The sequence below is a fragment of the Maniola jurtina genome, chromosome 4, assembly GCF_905333055.1.
Source record: "Maniola jurtina chromosome 4, ilManJurt1.1, whole genome shotgun sequence".
NCBI lineage: Eukaryota > Metazoa > Arthropoda > Insecta > Lepidoptera > Nymphalidae > Maniola > Maniola jurtina.
This window is the reverse complement of record NC_060032.1, coordinates 11,534,165-11,555,742: the sequence shown is the minus strand read 5'-3', so window position 1 is coordinate 11,555,742 and position 21,578 is coordinate 11,534,165. Positions and strand designations below refer to the sequence as shown.

Here is a 21,578-nt window from a genome sequence, read left to right as displayed (position 1 = left end):
TTAAAGGGTAATAAAATAGTACAGAAATTATATTTTTCAAAAACTTAAAAGAAGTACAAAATACAAAACTATCAATTCCCTGGTTACGCTTAGCTTGGTACAAGAAATTGACAAATCTCTCTTATTAACTCAGCACTATTGAGTTCTTCAAACATAATATTGTGGATGGCAACATTATTACATTTTATATACTTAAGGGCTGCTATTTTTAAATTTTCTGCATTATATAGATCTGCAACAGCTAAAGTTTCAATGACATTATCTAAGGTGATTTGAGAAGCAAGCGCACACTCTGATAACTCTCTCAGTCCTTGTAGGTTGTACCGATCGGCCAACATAAGCAGGTTGAAGAAGTTACTACCCTCTAAATCTTCAATAGTACCAGTGTAAATATACTCTATGATGAATTTTAAATCGTCCTTGTTAACATCTACCATCTTCATGTAACTATTTTGACTTTCTGCAGTGTTCTCCTTCAACATTGCCTTAAATACTTCACTGTGTGCACTCAGGAATGTTTTGTGAACTTTAAACTTTTCACCCTCAGCTGATTCTATTACAAAATCAGCACCAAATGGATCGTGCAAAAGTGCTCGAAGGTCATGATCTCTATCTGCTTCCCTTATGCCATTACCGCTAGAAAAATTATCAAATGAGATAGGAATATACAACTTCATGCCTTTCATGATTTCTATATCGAGATCTGAGAAACTGTATGTTATTAAATAGTTTTGAGACATCTCTGATGCCTTCTCAAATTTGTGAGTTTTGAGCGAAGAAGTCAGATAAGCCACACGCTGTTTCCTCTTGAATACTATCTCACTGTTACAGCTTATTGAAACATTAAATGTGCCTTCGCTACGGCTGCTTACAAAAATATGCAAAAGAAACAGTTTCCCTACAATTTCAATTTTGTAATAGAACCAATAATGAGGAAGATCTTCGATGTAAGTTCCGCCGATGTCGTACATGTGCGGCCGATAACAGTGCTCGTAAACATTCTCCAAGCACAACCATTTTGCATCTTTAGTTTGGCAGGGTTGGTGACCAAATATTACGCCACTATCCTGCAATATAAAAATAATATTGGTTGGAAATGAGTCATATCTAATGTAAGTAGAAGTACCTAAATTACAAGAAAACATTACTTACCGGGAGTATGAATTCCTTGTCCATTTTATTATAAAATCAATGACTTAATTTTAAAAACTATAGAAGAAGTAACAGAAGACAGGACCCTGAAAATATGACCCTGAAGTTGGCTTGTTTTGAATTTTTAATTTTGAAAAATGAAATAATCACATATCAAGCTTTTTTAAACTCATTTTATAGCTATGGGTTCTAGCCTTTTTGAAATCAAATAATCAAGCTCACTGATATGGATATGCCTCAGATATTGATCATGCATTGACAATGATCACAGATAGGCGAACTACGATTCTTCTAAATTCTGTAGGTAGTACACGTGGATAAAGTCGTGGGTCGTGGGTCAAAGTTGTGTTTAGAAATTCTTATGGTGCCGCCCCATGCTTGTAACAAAGAAAAAGAACTGGCATGGGTGTGACTGTGAATGGGTGTTAGCGACTTTGCGTACGCTTGCCAAATGCTTGTGGATCGAACCGATTGGTCGCAAGCTCGGAACTTGTCTTTCTCCGAGGCTGGAAGCCTTAACTAAATTTGCTGTTTGTTGTTTGCTGCAAGTGTGGGACGGCACCATTATAACTGTAATAGATAGCTAATGATAAAACTTTGACAGAAATGAACAACAAAACTAAAATACTTGTAAAATCAGTATTATGCTGTGGACACTTTTTAGCACGCTTGTAACAAACAACAAGAACTGGCATGGGTGTGACTGTGAACGGATGTTAGCGACTTTGCGTACGCTTGCCAAATGCTTGTGGATCGAACCGATTGGCCGCAAGCTCGGAACTTGTCTTTCTCCGAGGCTGGAAGCCTTAACCAAACTAAATTTGCTGTTTGTTGTTTGCTGCAAGTATGGGACGGCACCATTATAACGGTAGTAGCTATTGATAAAACTTTGACAGAAATGAACAACATAAAATACTTGTAAAATCGGTATTATGCTGTGGACACTTTTTAGACTATTTGTGTATCATGCTTTTAATCATTGATCCTTGTGCTTTTATCCATTGATATTATATCAATGATGATATCAATGCTTTTATCTATCGAACTGTCACGAACCGTGTACAGCGTGTACACTATACAAGTATGGACCCCGGCTGTGCCGGCGCTCGCCGACATACGCACGGCAACCCCTTAGAGCACTTTCCAGTCAGTTTTAACAAAAAAAAAACACTCCAAAAAGACAGAGCACGCCCGCCAGCTAACACCAACACAGACGAAGTCCCGTGTGCATTTATTATCATGATTCATGACATGTTACAGATGTGCTTGACGCATGACGTGCTTGACAAATGACAGTTGAAAAGCTCACACGGACAACATAATTTTTAGAGATGCCAGGTTCACAAAAATAACGATGTATCGATTTCGATATATATCGAACTAAATCGATATTAATTTTGATTATCGGTCTAGTACACCTGTATGTCGATATTTTTATTGGGTAATTATTTTAGGTTTAAGTGACAATTCGAAATAAAAACAATGTGTTGTTTTCTTCTAGCACGATTTACTTAGGGCGCGTTCCATGGCTCACTCACCACACTCACCATAAATTAAGAGCAAAGAGAGCAGAGGGTAGTTAATGTTGTTTTGCTAAATTATCAGCTGCTAATCAATCTTTTTAGACACATGGTGCTGCCAGTAACAGCATTTAATTTGATTTTTAATTTATTTTATTATCTAGATGATGCCTGCGACTCCGTCCACGTGGATTTAGTTTTTTTGAAATCCCGTAGGAACTCATGCTAAACTAATCCAAGGATCTATCCGGGATAAAAAGTTGCCAAAGTCAATTTACGGGGCGTAATCTACTTCTGTACCCAATGTCATATAAATCGGTTAAATGAATAGACCCTTACGAATCTCGTTGGAACTTTTTGATTTTCTGGAATAAAAAGTAGCATAAGTCAGTCCCCGGGATGTCAGCTTCAAACTCTGTACCAAATTTCATTAAAATCGGTTCAGCGGTTGAGCCATGAAAACGTAGCAGACAGACAGACAGACACACTTTCGCATTTATAATATTTATAAGAATCAAAATATGGTTTTAGGTGGGTAATTTCAATATTTTGTTATGATATTATGGACTTTATTCGATATCCATATATCGGTGTTGATATTTCGTTGATAATTATTATTGATATTTTAGGCCTCAATATATCGATATTTATCGGTTTTTCGATATATCGTTTCACGTTTCATAGCATCCCTAATTATTTTACTAAACTGCATGGAAATGGTTCATGTTTAGATTTTGCTTATTTCCAAATACATTTTTTAATTATTTGTTTCCGGAATCACACAAATGCTATGACAATTGTCGAGGCGCTAGGCCTCTATCATAATGGTTTTAAACGCCGCTGTGCAAATGTTAAGGTTAGTTGCAGTCTTGTATTTTTGTATTGTACTGTCAAGTAGTCACAATTAATTTTGCATTATTGCTGTGAACATAAAATTAGAAACTACTTATGTGTTAAAAAGTTACAGATGAGCCTTAAGGTACCTAGTATTCTGCAAGTCATTTTGTTCTGACTAATAATCTCTGCTTTCAAATTATTAAGTAAACATCAGTATAGAAATGTTACCTATGTATGTGAGGTCATTGATTTTGACTTTCAGTCTGGCTATCCTATATGAGTAAATATGATATCTTTTTCAGAGAGGCAGATGAGTTGAAACAGAATATATTAAAATTTACCAGTGGGACTTCAATGCTACAAGATAAAACTTTATGGGCAACACAGCAGCAATTACAAAAAGTAAGACCTCTACATTTCCATCTATCATACATTCCATATATGTGTGAAATCCACCAGAAGCGCCACTCCAGCAATCTAAGCTCAATCCTGAAGCCACTAGTAAACCATCCATATTGCTGAGGAAGAATCAAGATGAGTGAAGGCTTTTTGTGAAAGAGTGCAGCGGACCTAGGATCTTACTGTATTATTATCTCACAAAGTCTGTCAATATTAATTGCTCAATTGGAGGGGAAATGGGAGTATTAGTCATGTATAGCATGGCTAATATTCTTAAAAAAAAAATGTACAACTCAACTTTTGGGTTCAACAATTAATTTATCAGATTGAGTGATATTTTCTTTGAATTTGAGTTTGAAGGTGGTATGCGGGAGGATCTTGGAATCCACTGCATTATTATTACTATCCCAAGAATGCCCCTGCCATTATGTCATTATTGAAAATATCTAACAACCCTCAGCAATGAGGAATATGAGGTAAAGAGAGAGTCTGGTGAAGTTGGTAACCTGTCCAAAGGCGATGAGTAACCAACTTTGGACTTCTAAATTTGTTCTTTACTTATTGTATTACCATATTGAGTTTAGTCCAAGTTACCAACTGTAGTATAGGTCCAAGTTGGTAACTGTCAGACAATAGTGTCAGAATTTTGCAAGTATGGTTAACTTTGCTGTTCAAAACCATACAGAAAGAGAGTTTCTTAACAATTACTGACAAAAGTGGCTTAATGTGTCTTCATGTAGAATTTCTGATTTCAGGTATATCAAAAGGTTCTGGTGCTAGACTTGGACTATGCCTTGGAAAAGAAAGTGGAACAAGACCTTTGGAATGTAGGCTTCAAGCAACAGATTGAGGCTTTACAAGCTATTTCAAAAGATAGGAAGGTTTGGCTATTGTACTAGTTTCATATCAAATTTTTTTATTTTTTTATTTCACTTTCATGCACAACCTATAAGTCGTACAAAAGGCGGACTTAAGGCTTGAGAACCTTATCTCCTAGTCAACCTTAGAATGCAATGACTGGTAAAAACTTTTATTTGCATGGATTTAGGTTTTTCAAAATCTTATCTTTGATTATACCTAGGATAAAGAGACCAATTAGAATTAGAATCTCCTTGCCAAATATTGAAACATAATTAAGTAATAAATAAAATTAACCAGACACTTTTAGATGCTTAATATGAAATATTGATTTAAGAAGCATCTAACTCACATTTCTAATCACTAACATTTTGTTGTTGGTAACAGAATGCATTGCGCAGTGAGGCGCAGGCTATGCTGTCTTGGGTCCTGCAGGCAGCGGTGGGCTTCTACCTGTGCCTGCTGCATCAGATCTGTACCACATTCAAGTTGGATCTGCCATTTAGGTATGTTTTCTGCCTCTGCTCCAGTGGCTAGGACCAGCCCTCCCATTGTGTAAGAAAAACGTATTCATGGTTATTGTTATCATCAAGAAATTCTGCCCTTTGATTGGTTGTTACCTTTTTTTACCTCCAATCAAAGGGCAGAATTTGTTGATGATAACGATAACAATAAATATGTTTTCTTACACAATCGGGGGGGCAGGTTGGTATGTCGATTTCTTATACATACATATTCACATTAACCATCTTTGTACATCATTTTTTGCAATCAGTGTCCTCATAAACCACAAAAATGACACACATTTAAAAAAAACTGCCATTTTTGGTATGAAAATTGAAATGTCCAGTCTCCCCATTACACATAGGTATACAGTGTGAGTACATCTTTTTTGGATTATTTTCTTTATTGGCATTCTAAGGATCCACATCCAGGTGATGTGGGATCTCTGCCATTGAAGATACTGTGAAGATTAATGGCATTGACTGTGATACACCTCCATCTGCATCCCACTTGTGGGACAACATCTTAGCAGGGAACCACTAGATTTAAGCGGCGCAAGACTGGGGCGTGGAAGTCTCTCAAGAAACATATCCCGCATTTACCTACTCTTACAATTTTGTTCGCAGGCGTCGCGCGTCACTGCTAGGCGCGGTAGAGGGTTGGGAGCCGAGCGCGGGGGTGGGGCCTATAAACGCGGGCGGAGCGGGCGCCGCGCGCTATGCGAGTCAGCATTGCCTCGTACATCTAGGAGACTTAGCGCGGTACAGGCACCAACTGAGGGTGGCTCATACCTTCTATAGACACGCTCTAGCCGTGTCTGTGCATTCTGGACAACCGTACAACCAGGTATGTCCCCTGTTGTCTGCTTTCCATACAGCTTTACAACTAGGCAATTAAACACAACAACATTATTGTTAAACACACTCTTTCAATGTAAATTCAATCAATCAGCCTGTTTGCGTCCACTGCTGGGCACAGGCCTTCCCAAGAGAGCGCCTCCTTCGAAGGTCTATATCGAGCATATTTAATAAGCTCCGCCTACCACGGTAAGTTGTGTATGGTGTAATTTTTGAGCTTGAATTACATTTCCTTAGATATTGTTATTGGTAGGGACAGGGTATAATTTGTGCCACATTTGGTGTATGTCAATATGTTTTGCCGGCAGCTGGCGCTAGTGGCGTGGCGGCGCGGGCGGCGGCTGGCGGCGGTGTACTGGCACGTCCGCTCACTGCTCGTCCGAGCGCCCTTCCCTCCCGCGCCCGCTAACCTGGCCAGGACCCTTGCTGCTGCCGCTAGGTGAGTTATCTATCTCTTTGATCCTCTTAAATAATTTCCAACATCTCTTCACGACAACATTTATGACAAGACCTATTCAAGAGGTGGTGAACTCTTAACACATTTGAAATTAGATAGATATTACTAAATAAAGTTTGCCTTAAAACCTTGCCTTATAAAGTTTGTCTTAGAGTGTTTTTATGTGGTTGATTTACGCACAGAATCAGCCTCAAAGCTTAAAATACAGATATTTCAGGGTCATAACTTTCAGAATAAATAGAATTTTACTGTATTTAACCTCGCTACAAAACAACCGGTCAAGTGCGAGTCGGCCTCGCACACGAGGGGTTCCGTACGATTGTACAAAAAATACAACATTTTTTTGTAATGTAATTTCCGATTTTCCCCTTTACTTGTGCTATTACTAAAGGCCTACCTACCTGCCAAATTGCATGAGTCTATGTCAACGGGAAGTACCCTATAGGTTTCTTGACAGATACGACAAACAGACAGACAGGCAACAAAGATCCTTCCTTTTTCAAATTGAGTGAAATTTTTCCCTTTTGAGTAACGGAAAACTAAAAATGTCGTGTTATTTATGTGTTTGATAGTCGTGACGTGAAGGAAGCGCCTGCATTACCTGTGCTGCCAGGGTTGATCACCACCCCCGAGAAGTCTGCCGCAGTTCCCGACAGGCTGGACTCGCACACCTACGTCAACGAGCTCGTCCGCACCTTACACTACTTGCACACAGCTGAGCAGTAAGTGATATCACTATATTCGAAATTTACTAACACAGAATACTTGAGTAATATCCAGGTACAGAAAGGTTCGAGTCGGACTTACGCACCGAGGGTTCCGTACATTGGAAAGATAGTGTAATAATTTCATGACGTTGTTGCATAAATTATCTCCAATTGCAATTATAAACATAATTGCAAATTTTAATGAGATTTATCTAGAAATTTAAACTTTCGGATTCTTCCCTTTACTATAAAATAAGACATGTTGTATTATAGCCTCGACTTAATTTTATTTTAACAATTGAAGACTTGGCTTTGCCTAAGTTTAAAAAATCTATTATAAGTATGTTCCTAAAAACCATATCAACATACATAATCAAAGATGAATCGAACAAAAGTAAATAAAAAATCGTGGATTTGACTTCTTCAACAAAGGGCGGGGCTGCAATTTCTTATTCAGTATGGCATAATATAGTAAATTGAACATTGGAAAAGAGCAACCGCCGAGTTTCTTGCTGGTTCTTCTTGGTAGGAACGGCATTCCGAACCAGTGGTAAATTCTGACGTTCAAAAGCACTTGTAAAGTTTATTTGAATACAAATTTACTGTATTCTATTAAGAAGTGTGTTTTTTATCTATCTGTTTCAGACTAGACACAGCGGCAGAATTAGTGAATATCTTGAACTCCTCGCTGTCACCTCTCGTCGCCACCGACAGCTTTGATTCCATGACTCTTATTAAGGTAACATTCGTTAGTTATTCATTTACATTTGTCGGTTTTATAATTTTTGTTCAATTCATACTAAAATTATTGTAGAATTGATTTCTTACAACTTAGTTTGCAATAAATTGCAATAATTTTTTATAGTTGCTTGCAACTTGCAAGTCTTTGTTAGCTAGTTGCTCCTGGCTTATGCCCGTGACATCGTTGTTGTGGACTACACAAACCCACTATTTTGCCACTTCGGGGTTGAATTTTCTAAAATACTTAGCGGATGTCTCCGTCATAATAGCTGCCTGCATGCCAAATTTCAGCCCGATCCGTCCAGTAGTTTGAGCTGTGCGTTGATAAATCAGTCAGTCAACTTTTCCTTTCGTATATATTTAGATTAGTATTCCGTAGTGTAATTCTAATTAAGATCTCCACCCTTTCTAAGAACTTGCTGTCTCTGTATTTTCCAAAACTCTACAAGTTAAAAACTCATCCTACATACTCGTATATAATCATATACTTCAGGAAGTTGGTTCTCAAAACGCGTCTATTTTGCAGATGGTCTGCGTGATAATATGGGTAGTACACTCTACCACAGAAGACTTCTCACTAGAAGCCAATGCATTGAGTGAAGCCGAAGCGACGGCGGCTCAACTGGCTTCCTCTCTAGCGGCGGCTTCACTTCTATCTCTCCTACTACCCGCCTATACTGCTGATGAACCTCCTCAGAAAGCTTTGCCTGCACGTATGTATTACTACTCAGGACTCAACAAAAGTTGATACTGTCCAAAAAACTGAGGCTTTGATCTGCGGAAAACTTACTGTTAATAGATGAAAACTTATGTAGCGAGATTGAACTTCGTACAGCGCCATCTAGTTTGTTGCATAGGAGTTGTGGAACTTCTCGATAGGAGCCATAATGGCTTTCAAAACTTGGGTGTCGAAAAAGTATTTATCTATAATACTGCGCAAACCCTCTGGTTTGAAAAAGTTTTTAGTTAGCAGCCCTTAATTTGATTTCTAACTAGATCTCTCGCTTGTGGCTCGGATACTAAAACTCTAATTTCTCACTTTGCACACTAGTGCCCTAAATGACCATTTTCGCTATGACAGTGACTGCTAATTGGAATGGCTGGTATCTTGTCCGTAGTTTTGGAGTTCAGTGGCCCCGGATATTAAATTTTACGGCTCGACTTTAATTTTGTACTTTGCGCACTAGTACCATAAATAACCGTTTTCGCAGTGAAAGTGTGGCTTCAATGGCTAGTGTCACGCCCGCAAGCGGTGAGCTGCAGCGGCTGGGTGTCACGGCCGCAGCTGTGGGCCGCGCTCGCGCACGTGCTCAACAAGCTCAGCCCATTGGCTGACAAACATAACAAGTGTGAGTGAGCCTTATTATCTTTGCAATAAAGGTGTAGCTGCAGTGGCTGGTGGAATAGAAAGACCTTCAATCGTACTGTTATTATACTGAAAGAATGCTGAAGGATTTAATGACTCATTTTTAACATTTTAAGTTACTTTAATATATACTAGCTAATATTTTAAAGAGTTTACCTCTTTAAAATATTTGCTAGTAATTTAAAGTTTGTTTGTAGGAAGTAATCTCTGGAACTACTGAACCGATTTTGATAATTCTTTCAGCAGTAGAAAGCAACATTATTCCTGAGTGACATAGGCTATATTTTATTTTCAAAAAACTTAAAGATCCTTTTACGAAAACTCTAATAAGCTACCCGTGCCAAGCTGGGGCGGGTCGCTAGTCGTTTAAAGGTCGCATAAAAAAATATACGCACTTTTTTTTTTAATTTAGATGACTCAGTGCCTTTGCCTGAAGACGAGGAGCTCCACGGTTTCCTGCCTCTGGAGGAAACGTTCATAGGCCTCAAATTCGTCAGCCACAGCAACTGGGATTCCACTAAAGTGCCTGAAGTAGACTGCAACGATGATGATGTTGGGTATGTTCAATCAATTCAAATGGGTCATATATTTTGGCAAAACAACAAAAAACATTATAAAGCAGAAATTTTGCGTTTCTTGGTACAAACTTTTTGAATGAAGTTTGTAATTTTTTTTAGGTTTTTTAGGGTTCCATACCTCAAAAGGAAGGAACCCTTATGGGATCACTTCGTTATATTTCTATTAAAAAACCTATAAGGTAGTTCCCGTTGACCTAGAATTATGAAATTTAGCAGCTAGGTAAATCTTATATAACACAAAGGGAAAAATGCGATAGCCGTGAATTTGTGGTTACATCACATAAAGAAATTATAAAGTGTTATTCCTTGTAAGATAGTACGGAACCGTTCGTGTGCGAGTCGGACTCGCACTTGACTGGTGTTTTTTTTTTTTCATTCAGATCGACGGGTATATCGAGCCTGTCTCTAATCGGTGAGCCCGAGTTAGAGCAGCGCGTGCGAGCGGGGCGCCTGCTAAAGCTCGGCCGGACGCTGGCCGACCACCATCCCACGCATCTCACTTACACGTGAGTACACACTTCACTAATAACAGCTGATAATTTGACTGTACCTCATTCGATGATGCTTAAGGTGGAAGCGACGGGCCTGCCCGCGAAATTCAAATTTAATTTGGTTTTTCGCATTTTTTAAACTAATACGACGACGTAGGCTTATGGCATTTTCAATTGCGACAATGGCAGTATCATCCTCACAGGTTTATATAAAAATCTTTACTTGAAAGGGTCCAGTTTAAGAAAGTAGCTCTAGTATCGCCTAATGTGTCAGAATTAGTCGATACTACAGCTAATTTCTTAACCTGGACCCTTTCAAGTAAAGATTTTTATATAAACCTGTGAGGATAATACTGCCATTGTCGCAATTGAAAACGCCATAAGCCTACGTTGTCGTATTAGTTTAAAAAATGCGAAAAACCAAATTAAATTTGAATTTCGCGGGCCCGTCTCATGCCCCTCAATATGAGATAGGCATTGAGTTTCCCGCCTTAATATATCTGTCTCACTCTATCGTATTGCGCTGTCTCTCTTTAACCGCAGTGGCAGCGCCCAAGTTCACGAAGTGTCCGCGTTCGTCATATTATTCATTAGCGTTTTGTTTCCACGCCATTTTATGGCAGATTGTGATATGTACTTACTTAATAATTTATGTAACATCTTTTTTATACTTACAATCATGCAATAAATGAATAAAATCTAAACCTAAATCTTCCCGCGGAGAAGTTGTGCTGGCTAAAATGCTCTTAAGTTACTTACAGTTTTCTGCAATATGGCGAGATATTTTATTTTTCTGGTCAGGCTTTATGATGAATTTTTTGCATGGAGCGACTGTACTACACATAATTAAGACCATAAACTCTCAAGCAAAATATGTAGGCCACTGTATTTCATCCCGTTATTAGGACGGAAGAGGAGTCGGTGACGTTCACAGCGAGCGCAGTGGACGGTGAGCAGTTATCAGTTCTGGTGGCCCATTTGACTGCGCACGCGCAGTCGCGGAGCTCGCCGCCGCCCGCGCCGCCTGCACCCGTCGTCATCTCTGAAGCTGATTTTAGGGAAAAGGGTAAGAATGTCTTGCACTTATAGATCGTTCACGAAGATGAGTTAATCACTATCACTACTAATATTATGAATGCGAAAGTGTGTTTGTTTGTTATCAAACAGTTCGCGAGAAACGTGTAGGAATCCTCAAGCCTCAAGGATCGTTAGAGCGCGCGCGAGAAGAACGCGCATTGGCCACCACACAGGAGGAACCAACACAGGAGGTAATATTCTTAATTAACTACTAATTTATAGTGATCGCAATAAAAATGAGTTTTTTTATATTGTACAAACACTTCATACACAGGAGAGCGAAGTGAGCCCGGAGAACAGTAAAGCTGAAGACAAGAAGGAAGCGCGCAAGCCTCGCGTAAACATCGCCATGGCCGCTATCATGAGGAAGCAGGAGGAGACTAACAAACAGGTAGATATCCAGCGCTGGACATTGGTCACGATTTTTTCGCTTTTCTTTTTACTGATTTGAATGTTTTTTTTTTTTTGTCATTTTTCTTTGTTTCAGGTCAAATTCGTAACACCTCCTCCGACCCCAGAATCTCTGACGGAAGCTGCCGAAAACCAATCGCAAACCAACGCAACACCAAAACAAGATGACAAACCAAAAGTCATACAACCTAAAGCGATCAAAAGCCTTGCCAATTTACCCATTGGCAGAAAAACCGGCGGCATTCTCTCCCTAAAGGATAAATCCGCGGGCTATCCACACTTGCAAAACACAGACCCGGAACCCAAGAAACCTGAAAAGGAGGAGAAAAAAGAAGCAAAATTTAACCAAAACAATAACAGTAACTCCCAAAACTACCAACAAAAGCGTGACCAAGGCACCAATTGGCCGAATTTAGCCGCAGCCAACTACATCGAAGGCCCGAGAATGAACTTCCAAAAGAACTACGGTATTCAAAATGTAGGAATCAACTACAATCCAACTTATCAACCGCCGAGTCCTAATAACCAAGGAATAAGGCTCCCAGTTGTTAATCCTAAAGAAATTGACGTTAGGACTGCGGCTTTACAGAAACAGAATTCCCGCCAAGAACTTTTTCAAGATGGCCACAAGTTCACTAACCACGGCTACCAAATATCGGGCGATAAAAAGAACTTCTTAAATGATTTACCGCCTAGATTTGCGAACCAGTATCGTTATTGGCAGACCGCGCAAGACAATCAATACGTTGATAACAAATTCAAGGACGAAAACCCGAATAATATTAACGCATCTTTCAGCGCGCAACCTCCGCACCAAAATTGGCCGACACAGCAAAACGAGGGATTTCAACAACCCGTATCGTGGTGGAAGCCCGAAAACCAAACCAATTTCAACCCTCAACACTTCTCTACACCGCCAATGAATATGCCAAACTTTTATTCAGCGCTACCTGCAAATATACCCAATCCATACACAAATGTGCAGTTCAACCAAATGCAAGGGCAAACTCTGCAGAACTTGGGTCAAAATGTGCCAAATATGGGCCAAAATTTGCCAAATTTAAGTCAAAATATGCCAAACATGGGGCAAAATATGCAGAATTTGAATCAAAATGTGCCAAATATGGGGCAAAACTTACAAAGTGTGGGACAGAGCAAACCTGAAAATTTAGCTCCTAATTACGTTCAGTCAGCGATAGGGCAGCCCCAAATGCAAACTTTACAGAATTTGGTTGCGTCACCCAACTTTAATTCAACGTTGAACAGTTTCGGTCCTTATGCACCTTCTGTGAGTTATGATTCGACGATGTACCCTCAGTTCAACAAAATTAATTACCAACCCATGCATATGAAAATGATGGACAAACCGAATTATCCGGGTGCCAAGGAATTGGACGTCGGTCTTAACTTTGGCTCCAATGTTTTGGACTTGCAACAAAGAAATCTGAATTATGAAACTTTTGGTGGCGAAGCTGGTTCTATGAAAACGTTGGAAGATAATGCGGTAAGTTTTGAGGTGTACTTGTATTTTCTCTATTTTGTCAAAAATACATGTTTTATTATTTAAAAAGGAAGTTAAATATTAGACGAGAGATTGAATGAAGGTCCTTTTCAATCCATTTTTCAATTTATATACATACAGCTTGGTATTTGGACTTTAAATAAAGAAATAAGTATTTTAAGATTTTTGGAAATTCCATCCTCGTCGATTTTCAGAAATTCCACAAATTCGACCAAAGCCGAAGGGTAGAAGAGAGGTCCTAACAGTCTAAACATATTGTTGTCTCTTTCATAATGCTTGGTGCGGAAAAGAATTAGAAGAATGTGTGCTGCAGAATTGAATGTATCTTTAATATTATGAACAGGGTGCATCAGCGGGAGCGGCTGCGGCGGGCGAAGGCAGCACGTATTCCCTGTTTAGCGGCGCGCCCGATGCGCCTGCGTGGCCGCCGCGCTCGCACCATCAGGTATTTTTATAGCGAGTCGTTTTTCTCAAAACATCAATTTTAATAAAAGTATTCGGTTTCTATGAGAATTCATAGAAACAGAATGAAGAAGATGAGAATTCACTAAACAATGTGCTCGTAATGCCAACCAAACAACTTTCAAAACAAGTTAACATCCTTCCATATTATTTGTGTGAAACCCCTTACAAGGCTTTTCTTTTCAGTCGCTGTGGTCGGGCCCCGGGCCTTCGCCCCTGGAGCGCCTGCTCGAGCAACAGAAGCAAATGAAGCAGCCGCCCGCGCCACACTGACACCAACTTAGCTAAACGTTGTATCTCATTTTATAAAAATATACTAAAAAGGATTCGTTCTGAAAAATGTTGTACTGCTTGTACAATTTCTACCCCATAAATGCGACATATTGTTTTTCCAAGCAGATATGAAATACCGGCGGGTTTTTTCGCAAGGCTTTTGAACCTCGATACTCCCAAGTAAGTTGTTGTTACACCAACTTATGCGTATGTGGGAGGTATCGACTTATTCTTACATTTCTGTACAGCTTTAGATCCGTAACGAGGTTTAGGGCGATTACGTACTGCATCCGATCCGAATCCGTGAAATTACTTTCCGAAATAGTGATAGAACTTGTATGGTAGCTTACGCACTAGCTCCAACGGACTTCCGTCATCCGAATTCTCTCCGACATCGTCAAAATATCTCGGCTGTGCCTCGGATTCAAATCGGACGTACGATATGTCAAAGATATCAACTGAATAGCTTGAATTTGGATGAGAGATCGCATTAATGTATAAGGAATATCTGAAAACGTTCGAGTTTTATATCCGTATTTTCACGAACTAAGATCGGATGAGTGCGTAACCGCTCTTAGGTTTTTACCGATCACGCATAATTTTTTTTAATCACTCACCAGAATATGCGGCGATTTTTGGGAAAAACAACATTTCTAAAGGCCAGTTAATATACAAATTACAATGGTGCTAACTGCTAATTCAGTTGTTAAAAATCTCTTAACTAAATTGGTATGTTTTGATTAAGTGGCATCCTTTTTACAGCGTTCGATGCGGAAAAGGATGGCACTACATTTAGATCAGTAGGCTTTTACATCCCAACGTTTATATTATACGAAGGTCGAAACATTTCAACGCTAAATTGTAAAATGGACCTTAACTGCTTTGTTTTAATGCTCATGTTTGTATACACAAATTATTATATTTTCAGCCAGCGCTCCAAGCGGACACGTTGCGAAATTAAAATCGATGGTACTGAATTTTTCACTTTAAATCAAGAACTTTTAAGCCCATTTTATTTTGACGTTATTATTAGTTACTAGAGGATGCCCGCGACTTCGTCCACGTGGATTTAGATTTTTATAGATCCCGCGGAAACCTTTTGATTTTCCGGGATAAAAAGTAGCCTATGTCCATCCCCGGGATATAAGCTAACCCTGTACCAAATTTCGTCAGAATCAGTTACACTGTTGGGCCGTGAAAAGGTAGCAGACAGACAGACACACTTTCGCATTTATAATATTAGTATGGAAGTATGGATTGTTTCGACTTCATTCTATCAATGTTGGTGAGAAGTAAAATCTCATACAGACCTATCTTATTACTACCGTCTGTTTAGTTAAGATATTTATGTTTAGGTATTAGACCATTATTTTAATGTACCTACTGACAAGTGAATTGAGAAATTCTTTAGAATTGTAGCTGTTTCGTACTATCTTGGTTGGTATAAGAAACAATTTTTTGTATTATAAAAATCAACTGCAAATTGTAATGTCTTTTATAATATACTGTAAAAAATTAAATAGTGTAATATTCGTGTCTTATCGTGTATAATACGCTGTACTTATTTAGTTATGGTACTGTAAATTTTTGTCTGGTTAAAGAACACTAGTAAATAAAGATCAACTTACATACTCATGTTACACTAAGGCCTCAGATGGCTCATTCAAGGCCCTTTTCAAACTACCTACTATGTGCGTTGTCGACTGGTGTTAATGTCTCTTTTATGGAAGGGCAAACATTATTGTCAACTCCGTATCAAGACAGATTTGCGTAACTCCGGTGTATCAAGTGTTAGGCCGAGCGCACTTCGTATGCGTTTTCGTAAGAATTTGACTCATGCGAGCACGTCAAATACGCACTTACAATTTTATTCTTAACTTGCAAGTACTATGGGAGCGCGCACACTAGGTCTAAATAAGTACGACCAACTTGCACCCAGTCTGTGCGCTTCCATAGCACTTGTAAGTTAGTGTATTATCTATACTTCGGTCGGGATTGGAGCAACAATGACCAGCACCCTACTAACTACGCTACTAAACATAATAGCGATCACATTATTTACTAGTGTTCTAATAATGTTGTTTGTAAGCATTATATTTTTGTGATAAGTAAAAGCAAATTAAAGTAACCGATGCGGGATATTTTGTAATAAAGTTGTATTTGTTACATACCATGTTTTTTTATTTATGCAAACGTTTCTTTTTATTCACATACAAGTTAGTCCTTGACTGCAATCTCACCTGATGGTAAGTGGTGATGCAGTCTAAAATGGAAGCGGCGTAACCTGTAAGGGGTATGGCAATTTTGATTATATCCATACCCTTTTGATTTCTACGCGGCATCGTACCGGAACAATAAAACGCTTGGCTGCACAACTTTGCAGGTAGGGTGGTAATTAGCCACGGCCGAAGCCTCTCACCAAACCGAAATTTAGAGACTATAAAATTCCAAACCACCGGGAATCGAACCCGGGATCTTCCACTAATAAGATTGCAGCGTTTACCCCACTAATAAGACTGCAGCGTTTATCATAGCGCCAGGAAGGACGTCAAACATGGCTCTGACACTACCAGTGCCATTTATGGATGATTTTTTTTTATGAAATCTCTAGAGATTTCAAGAATTTACGGACCATCCTGTCGTATTACAATTCATGCGGGCATAAGCCAATAAGTTATATTAATAACAATAATTGTTACCTAAATAGTAAATTTATACGAAATTTTACCCGTAAACTAGGTACATAGTAAATAAAATCTCAAAATTATTCAATAATTTAATTTTTATTTTTGTCATTATAATCGAAACAAAATTGAAATACATTGTCTAAATATAAAAAGCGTTTTAACCTAATTGCATTAAAAACAATATTTACAGTATTCCTAATAATAAAAATAATATTTAATACAATAATTTAGTATTAATGAAGCATGTATTTAGAGATAATTAATTTGAACAACGTTTATTTGCTATTTTTAGACTATAAAACAATTGGTGCAAAATAATACACAGTTTAGTACTTAATTATTTATTTACGTAGATCTATAAGGTCAAAAGATTTCATTTCGTTCCTATTTATTTCCCCCTGCCTTTTGACTTACATGCAAAAGCATTGCAGTATCAATTAAAAATCTCTTGGGCGATTATATTTACAAACTACGTAAAATATTTGTATGCAAAATTGTTCAAATTCGAAAAAAAAAAACTGCCCACTTAACCACCAGAAGCCCTGCACAATTTGTCATGAAATTATATAACGCAAAAGCAAGCGTGTACCAATTTACAGAACTATGATTTTAACAATAAACGGAAAATATTAGGTAATTATTGTCATTTTATTTTTGTATAATACCTATACAATAATAAAATGCGAACATGTAACAATCTGATTTCATGGACTTGGCCGCAATATGATTTGAAGAATAGTATTTTTAATCATTTTAATTTAGTTTTGTCCATAAGGATCCCAATCCTCGGCTCACATAAAGGAGTACAAGATAACCGTATTAAGAATAAAAAGTATCGTTTAATGAAACTCTTCTAATGTATATGAAATATGTGGTACCGCTTAATTTGCGCATTTATCCTAAAAGTGATTGGGTATGTACAATTACAAAAGAAACATATATGATACATCGTACGAATCGTTTGTAACTATTCTTAATACTTACATAAAATTATTTTCAAATAGTTTTTTTGTTTATTTCAAAAGTCATTAAAAGTTGTAATCACATTGTTATTTCGAGTCGCGAATAATTAAAAATACTTAAAGAGTAATCAAGACATGCTAATAAATAACGTAGTAAAAGATATGTAAAAATTGACATAATTAAACTGGGCTACAATCACAACCCTCTTCTACAGATCTAAATAATGTCATATTGTCACTAACCACTGAACTACAAAGCATAGAAGTCGCGTTTCTAATAGTTGTCACCCAAAAATATGCATGAAAACGTCTGGTTAAATTGCAACAGGCTCATGATTGGTTCGTACTGTGTGTCATATGCCGCTGCCGTGATTCGTCGAATGATAATAATTACGGAGCTTCAGTCAAATTGATGACGCGTGCAGTAGAGTACAATATTTACACCACCCAGTCACCACGGTAAAGATTTTGCTAAGCTATAATAATGGAGTGCGCGTAAGATTTCTATGCTTTGTCGTTCACTGTAACTAATATAAAAACGTCGAGTTAAGTTGATCGTATACTAGGATCTGCGCAAGAGCAATTTTCAACACTGAAAATGTTAGTGTCGTTAGCAACACGAGTCGGCTGTTGCGGCGATATACGATCAACTTAAACCTACTGTCAGGCAAGATCGCTAATCGTCATTAAATAATTTAAACAACTAATTTTGCAAATTATTTTAACGCTCAAATTCTATCAATGTTGGCGAGATTTTTCCCACATCACAAATCACAGATGTAAAATCGTAAATATCAGAATAATTTCATTTTGACTTTCAAATCGAAGTTGTAAAATGTAAACAAAACAGGGCAGTCTAACGAAATTATTTGTACGTTATAAAATTAATAACGTTCAGTACAACAATCGATTAAGTATAATATAATTCATATAAAAAGTTGAGCTAAACAATCAATTTCGCTCAGTTAAATTGACTAGGCGTGTAATTGGCGGCGCGCGCGCATCGGTAACAATGGTCTCGTCACGGCACTAATTGTGTAATTAACACTAATAATACATTAATATGAGAATAACTAATAGAAACTAATTATCAAACTATACTGTTGGAAGGTTTATTTATATTATTATAGGTATTTCAACGCAAAATTTTAAAGAATAGATATTTTTATATCTACTCATTTTTAGTCATACATAAAAATAACAAAATAATATAATAATTAAAACAAGTTTGTGAACAGACAGTCTTTTATCACCCTTAAACATGAAATAAGTAAATAGAGGATTTTTTTAGTACCTATTGTCGACATGCGTTTTACAGAACTGATGAATGACGCCACAGAACTTACAATATCAAGTAGTATCAAGTTAAACTCGAGTAACAAAATCTTTCCAAGACCTAGGTACATATTGTTTAATGTGTCTAGCTCAAAAAAAAAAATCATTTTTTATCTTCAAAAATGGGTTGCTGTAAAAAAGAAAAAAAGTGAGCTTTTCATTTATTCACGATATGATTGTCAATTCGTGTTTCAGTCTCCACCGAGTCACTTACATAATATATACCTACGTACAACATGACTGATAATGACAAAATGAATGGGGCACAAATTAGGGAAGAAAGGAATAAGTTGCTTTGATAGTTTCAATAAGTTGTGATTTTGGTAAGTGGTGATAATAAAAAGAATACGGGCGCGTTTGGAACCCTCGTAGCTTTAGTATTAAGTTTACGTAATTAATTATCACTATTACATTTTACAAATTCAACAACTGACAGTCAAAAAGTGTACAATGGTACCCAATTTGAATAAATGATTTGACTTTGACCAAACCCGCACGATTATATTATAAAATTATCTATGTACGATTACTGATCAATGTTGTGCAGTTGTATGATTTTGAAACGAAGGCATTCTTAAAAACGCTAGATTGCGCTTTAGGCACTAAAATCGAATTACAACCCTGAAATGTCAAAAAAATCTCTAGATCTAGTTAAGTGCTGAAAGGACTAAGTTGGCAACATGGCCTACATCATTCGTATAGATCGTTTCAACGTATAGTTCCTATGGCGTTATGTTGGCTCCCCTGTCTGTCCAAGTCATTGGCACCATATTTGCATAAGAAGACGCATAGACTAAAGGCCCATGTTCAAAAATGGATGGGTCATATGAACCACCAGGTGACGTATACAGGACGATATAAGAGCATAAAATAATAAGATTCAGCACTATGCCGTCACTTGTAAGCCGTCCAACAGAGTGCTGGTGAGAATTCAAAAGTGCAGGTAGAGTGAGTACATTTTGGTCATATATTTTTGTACGGCATTTTTACCATCGATAGATCCATGAAAAATAATAAGAAAGCGCGCAGTGCCGTAAAAAAATGGTGCGCCACAAAGTCAGTAAATTTTTTGATTTTCTGACAATTTCCAGGATAAATTTGGTCATTTAATTCTGTACGGCATTAGTTTCATACTGTTTCAATACAGCCTCTTATCCATTATTCCGCAACGCCGTACAAAAATCATGCGACAAGGGGAAAAAATTGAGGGTAGCAACCCCCTCTCTTTCCGTGGTCCGGGGGATGATTTGAAACAACATAAAATTAATTTATTTTGAAAGTGTTTTATGCATAGATAATATTTTACATGCCGTACATTTTCGTAGGTCCAAAGGTTTGTAGGGGATGTGGATATTATATACACACCCGTTCACTTCAGTTAGACGGCATAGTGATTTTATCACATTATCAATTGTTCTCTTCAAAAATATGTTAATGCCGTACAGTATCAGATGGCCATAAAGTACTACACCCTTAAAATGGTAGCGTCATTTTCATCAGCCTAAAAGATATGGTTTGCATTAAAATGTACGGCATAATTTTTTCCTAATTTATTTATCTTAATACTATTTAAACTTCTGCAATAATTTGAAAAATTTCAGTTTTTGTATTTCTCTATAATTTTTTTAGAACAGTTTCTTTTGAACGGCAATACTATATAACAATAGTATTTTACACTATCATGTTAAAAAAAAAGTTGCCGTACAGAGTCAAATGATTTTACAGCTTTAAAAATCAAGTATACCATGAAATTAAGATAATTATTGATAAACATTCAAATGAACACTAATTTTTTGACGGCATTATTTTTAATAGTACTTTTGAGTGCTAGATAATGTTTTGGAACCAAAGCCGTACTTTTTCAAATCACCCCCCGGACCACGGAAAGAGAGGGGGTTGCTACCCTCAATTTTTTCCCCTTGTCGCATGATTTTTGTACGGCGTTGCGGAATTATGGATTAGAGGCTGTATTGAAACAGTATGAAACTAATGCCGTACAGAATTAAATGACCAAATTTATCCTGGAAATTGTCAGAAAATCAAAAAAATTACTGACTTTGTGGCGCACCATTTTTTTACGGCACTGCGCGCTTTCTTATTATTTTTCATGGATCTATCGATGGTAAAAATGCCGTACAAAAATATATGACCAAAATGTACTCACTCTACCTGCACTTTTGAATTCTCACCAGCACTCTGTTGGACAGCTTACAAGTGACGGCATAGTGCTGAATCTTATTATTTTATGCTCTTACTAGCTGATGCCCGCAGCTTCGCCCGCGTGGATTGGTCAGATCCCCTGCAGCTTCAGAATTGAGGAGTTGGACTCCAAATTTTTTATGAAACAATGTTGCAAAGTTCCTCTATCGATTAAAAAAGAAA

At 37.5% G+C, this 21,578-nt stretch overlaps 2 protein-coding genes across 3 annotated transcripts; one reads left to right on the top strand and one right to left on the bottom strand.

Moving 5' to 3' along the window:
• Positions 1-14: 14 nt before the first annotated feature.
• Positions 15-1,347, bottom strand: LOC123864955 (BTB/POZ domain-containing protein 8-like). The gene is made up of 2 exons (XM_045905767.1): positions 1,153-1,347; positions 15-1,067 (listed from the first exon to the last, which is right to left on the bottom strand). Exons 1-2 carry the CDS (start codon positions 1,174-1,176, stop codon positions 90-92), a joined length of 1,002 nt encoding a protein of 333 aa, XP_045761723.1. The 5' UTR covers positions 1,177-1,347; the 3' UTR covers positions 15-89.
• A 2,006-nt stretch (positions 1,348-3,353) lies between these two features.
• Positions 3,354-16,382, top strand: LOC123864923 (protein SMG7-like). Of its 2 annotated transcripts, none has more exons than XM_045905687.1 (18): positions 3,354-3,528; positions 3,812-3,911; positions 4,664-4,789; positions 5,154-5,272; positions 5,897-6,116; positions 6,436-6,566; positions 7,157-7,306; positions 7,937-8,030; positions 8,559-8,745; positions 9,244-9,381; positions 9,811-9,955; positions 10,357-10,482; positions 11,373-11,533; positions 11,635-11,735; positions 11,819-11,935; positions 12,032-13,459; positions 13,821-13,922; positions 14,126-16,382. In XM_045905687.1, exons 1-18 carry the CDS (start codon positions 3,497-3,499, stop codon positions 14,210-14,212), a joined length of 3,564 nt encoding a protein of 1,187 aa, XP_045761643.1. In that variant the 5' UTR covers positions 3,354-3,496; the 3' UTR covers positions 14,213-16,382. The 2 variants fall into 2 exon arrangements, with proteins under 2 accessions (XP_045761643.1, XP_045761644.1); XM_045905688.1 differs by lacking the exon at positions 3,354-3,528 and adding an exon at positions 3,554-3,651.
• Positions 16,383-21,578: the final 5,196 nt, after the last annotated feature.

Bases quoted from the DNA above. Each gene is read 5' to 3' on its own strand.
- LOC123864955 (XM_045905767.1), bottom strand. From the start codon at position 1,176: ATGGACAAGGAATTCATACTCCCG. The intron at 1,068-1,152 runs GTAAGTAATGTT...TTTATATTGCAG, and splicing joins ACAAGGAATTCATACTCCCG to GATAGTGGCGTAATATTTGG.
- LOC123864923 (XM_045905687.1), top strand. From the start codon at position 3,497: ATGGTTTTAAACGCCGCTGTGCAAATGTTAAG. The intron at 5,273-5,896 runs GTATGTTTTCTG...TTTTGTTCGCAG, and splicing joins AAGTTGGATCTGCCATTTAG to GCGTCGCGCGTCACTGCTAG. The intron at 8,746-9,243 runs GTATGTATTACT...CCGTTTTCGCAG, and splicing joins TCAGAAAGCTTTGCCTGCAC to TGAAAGTGTGGCTTCAATGG.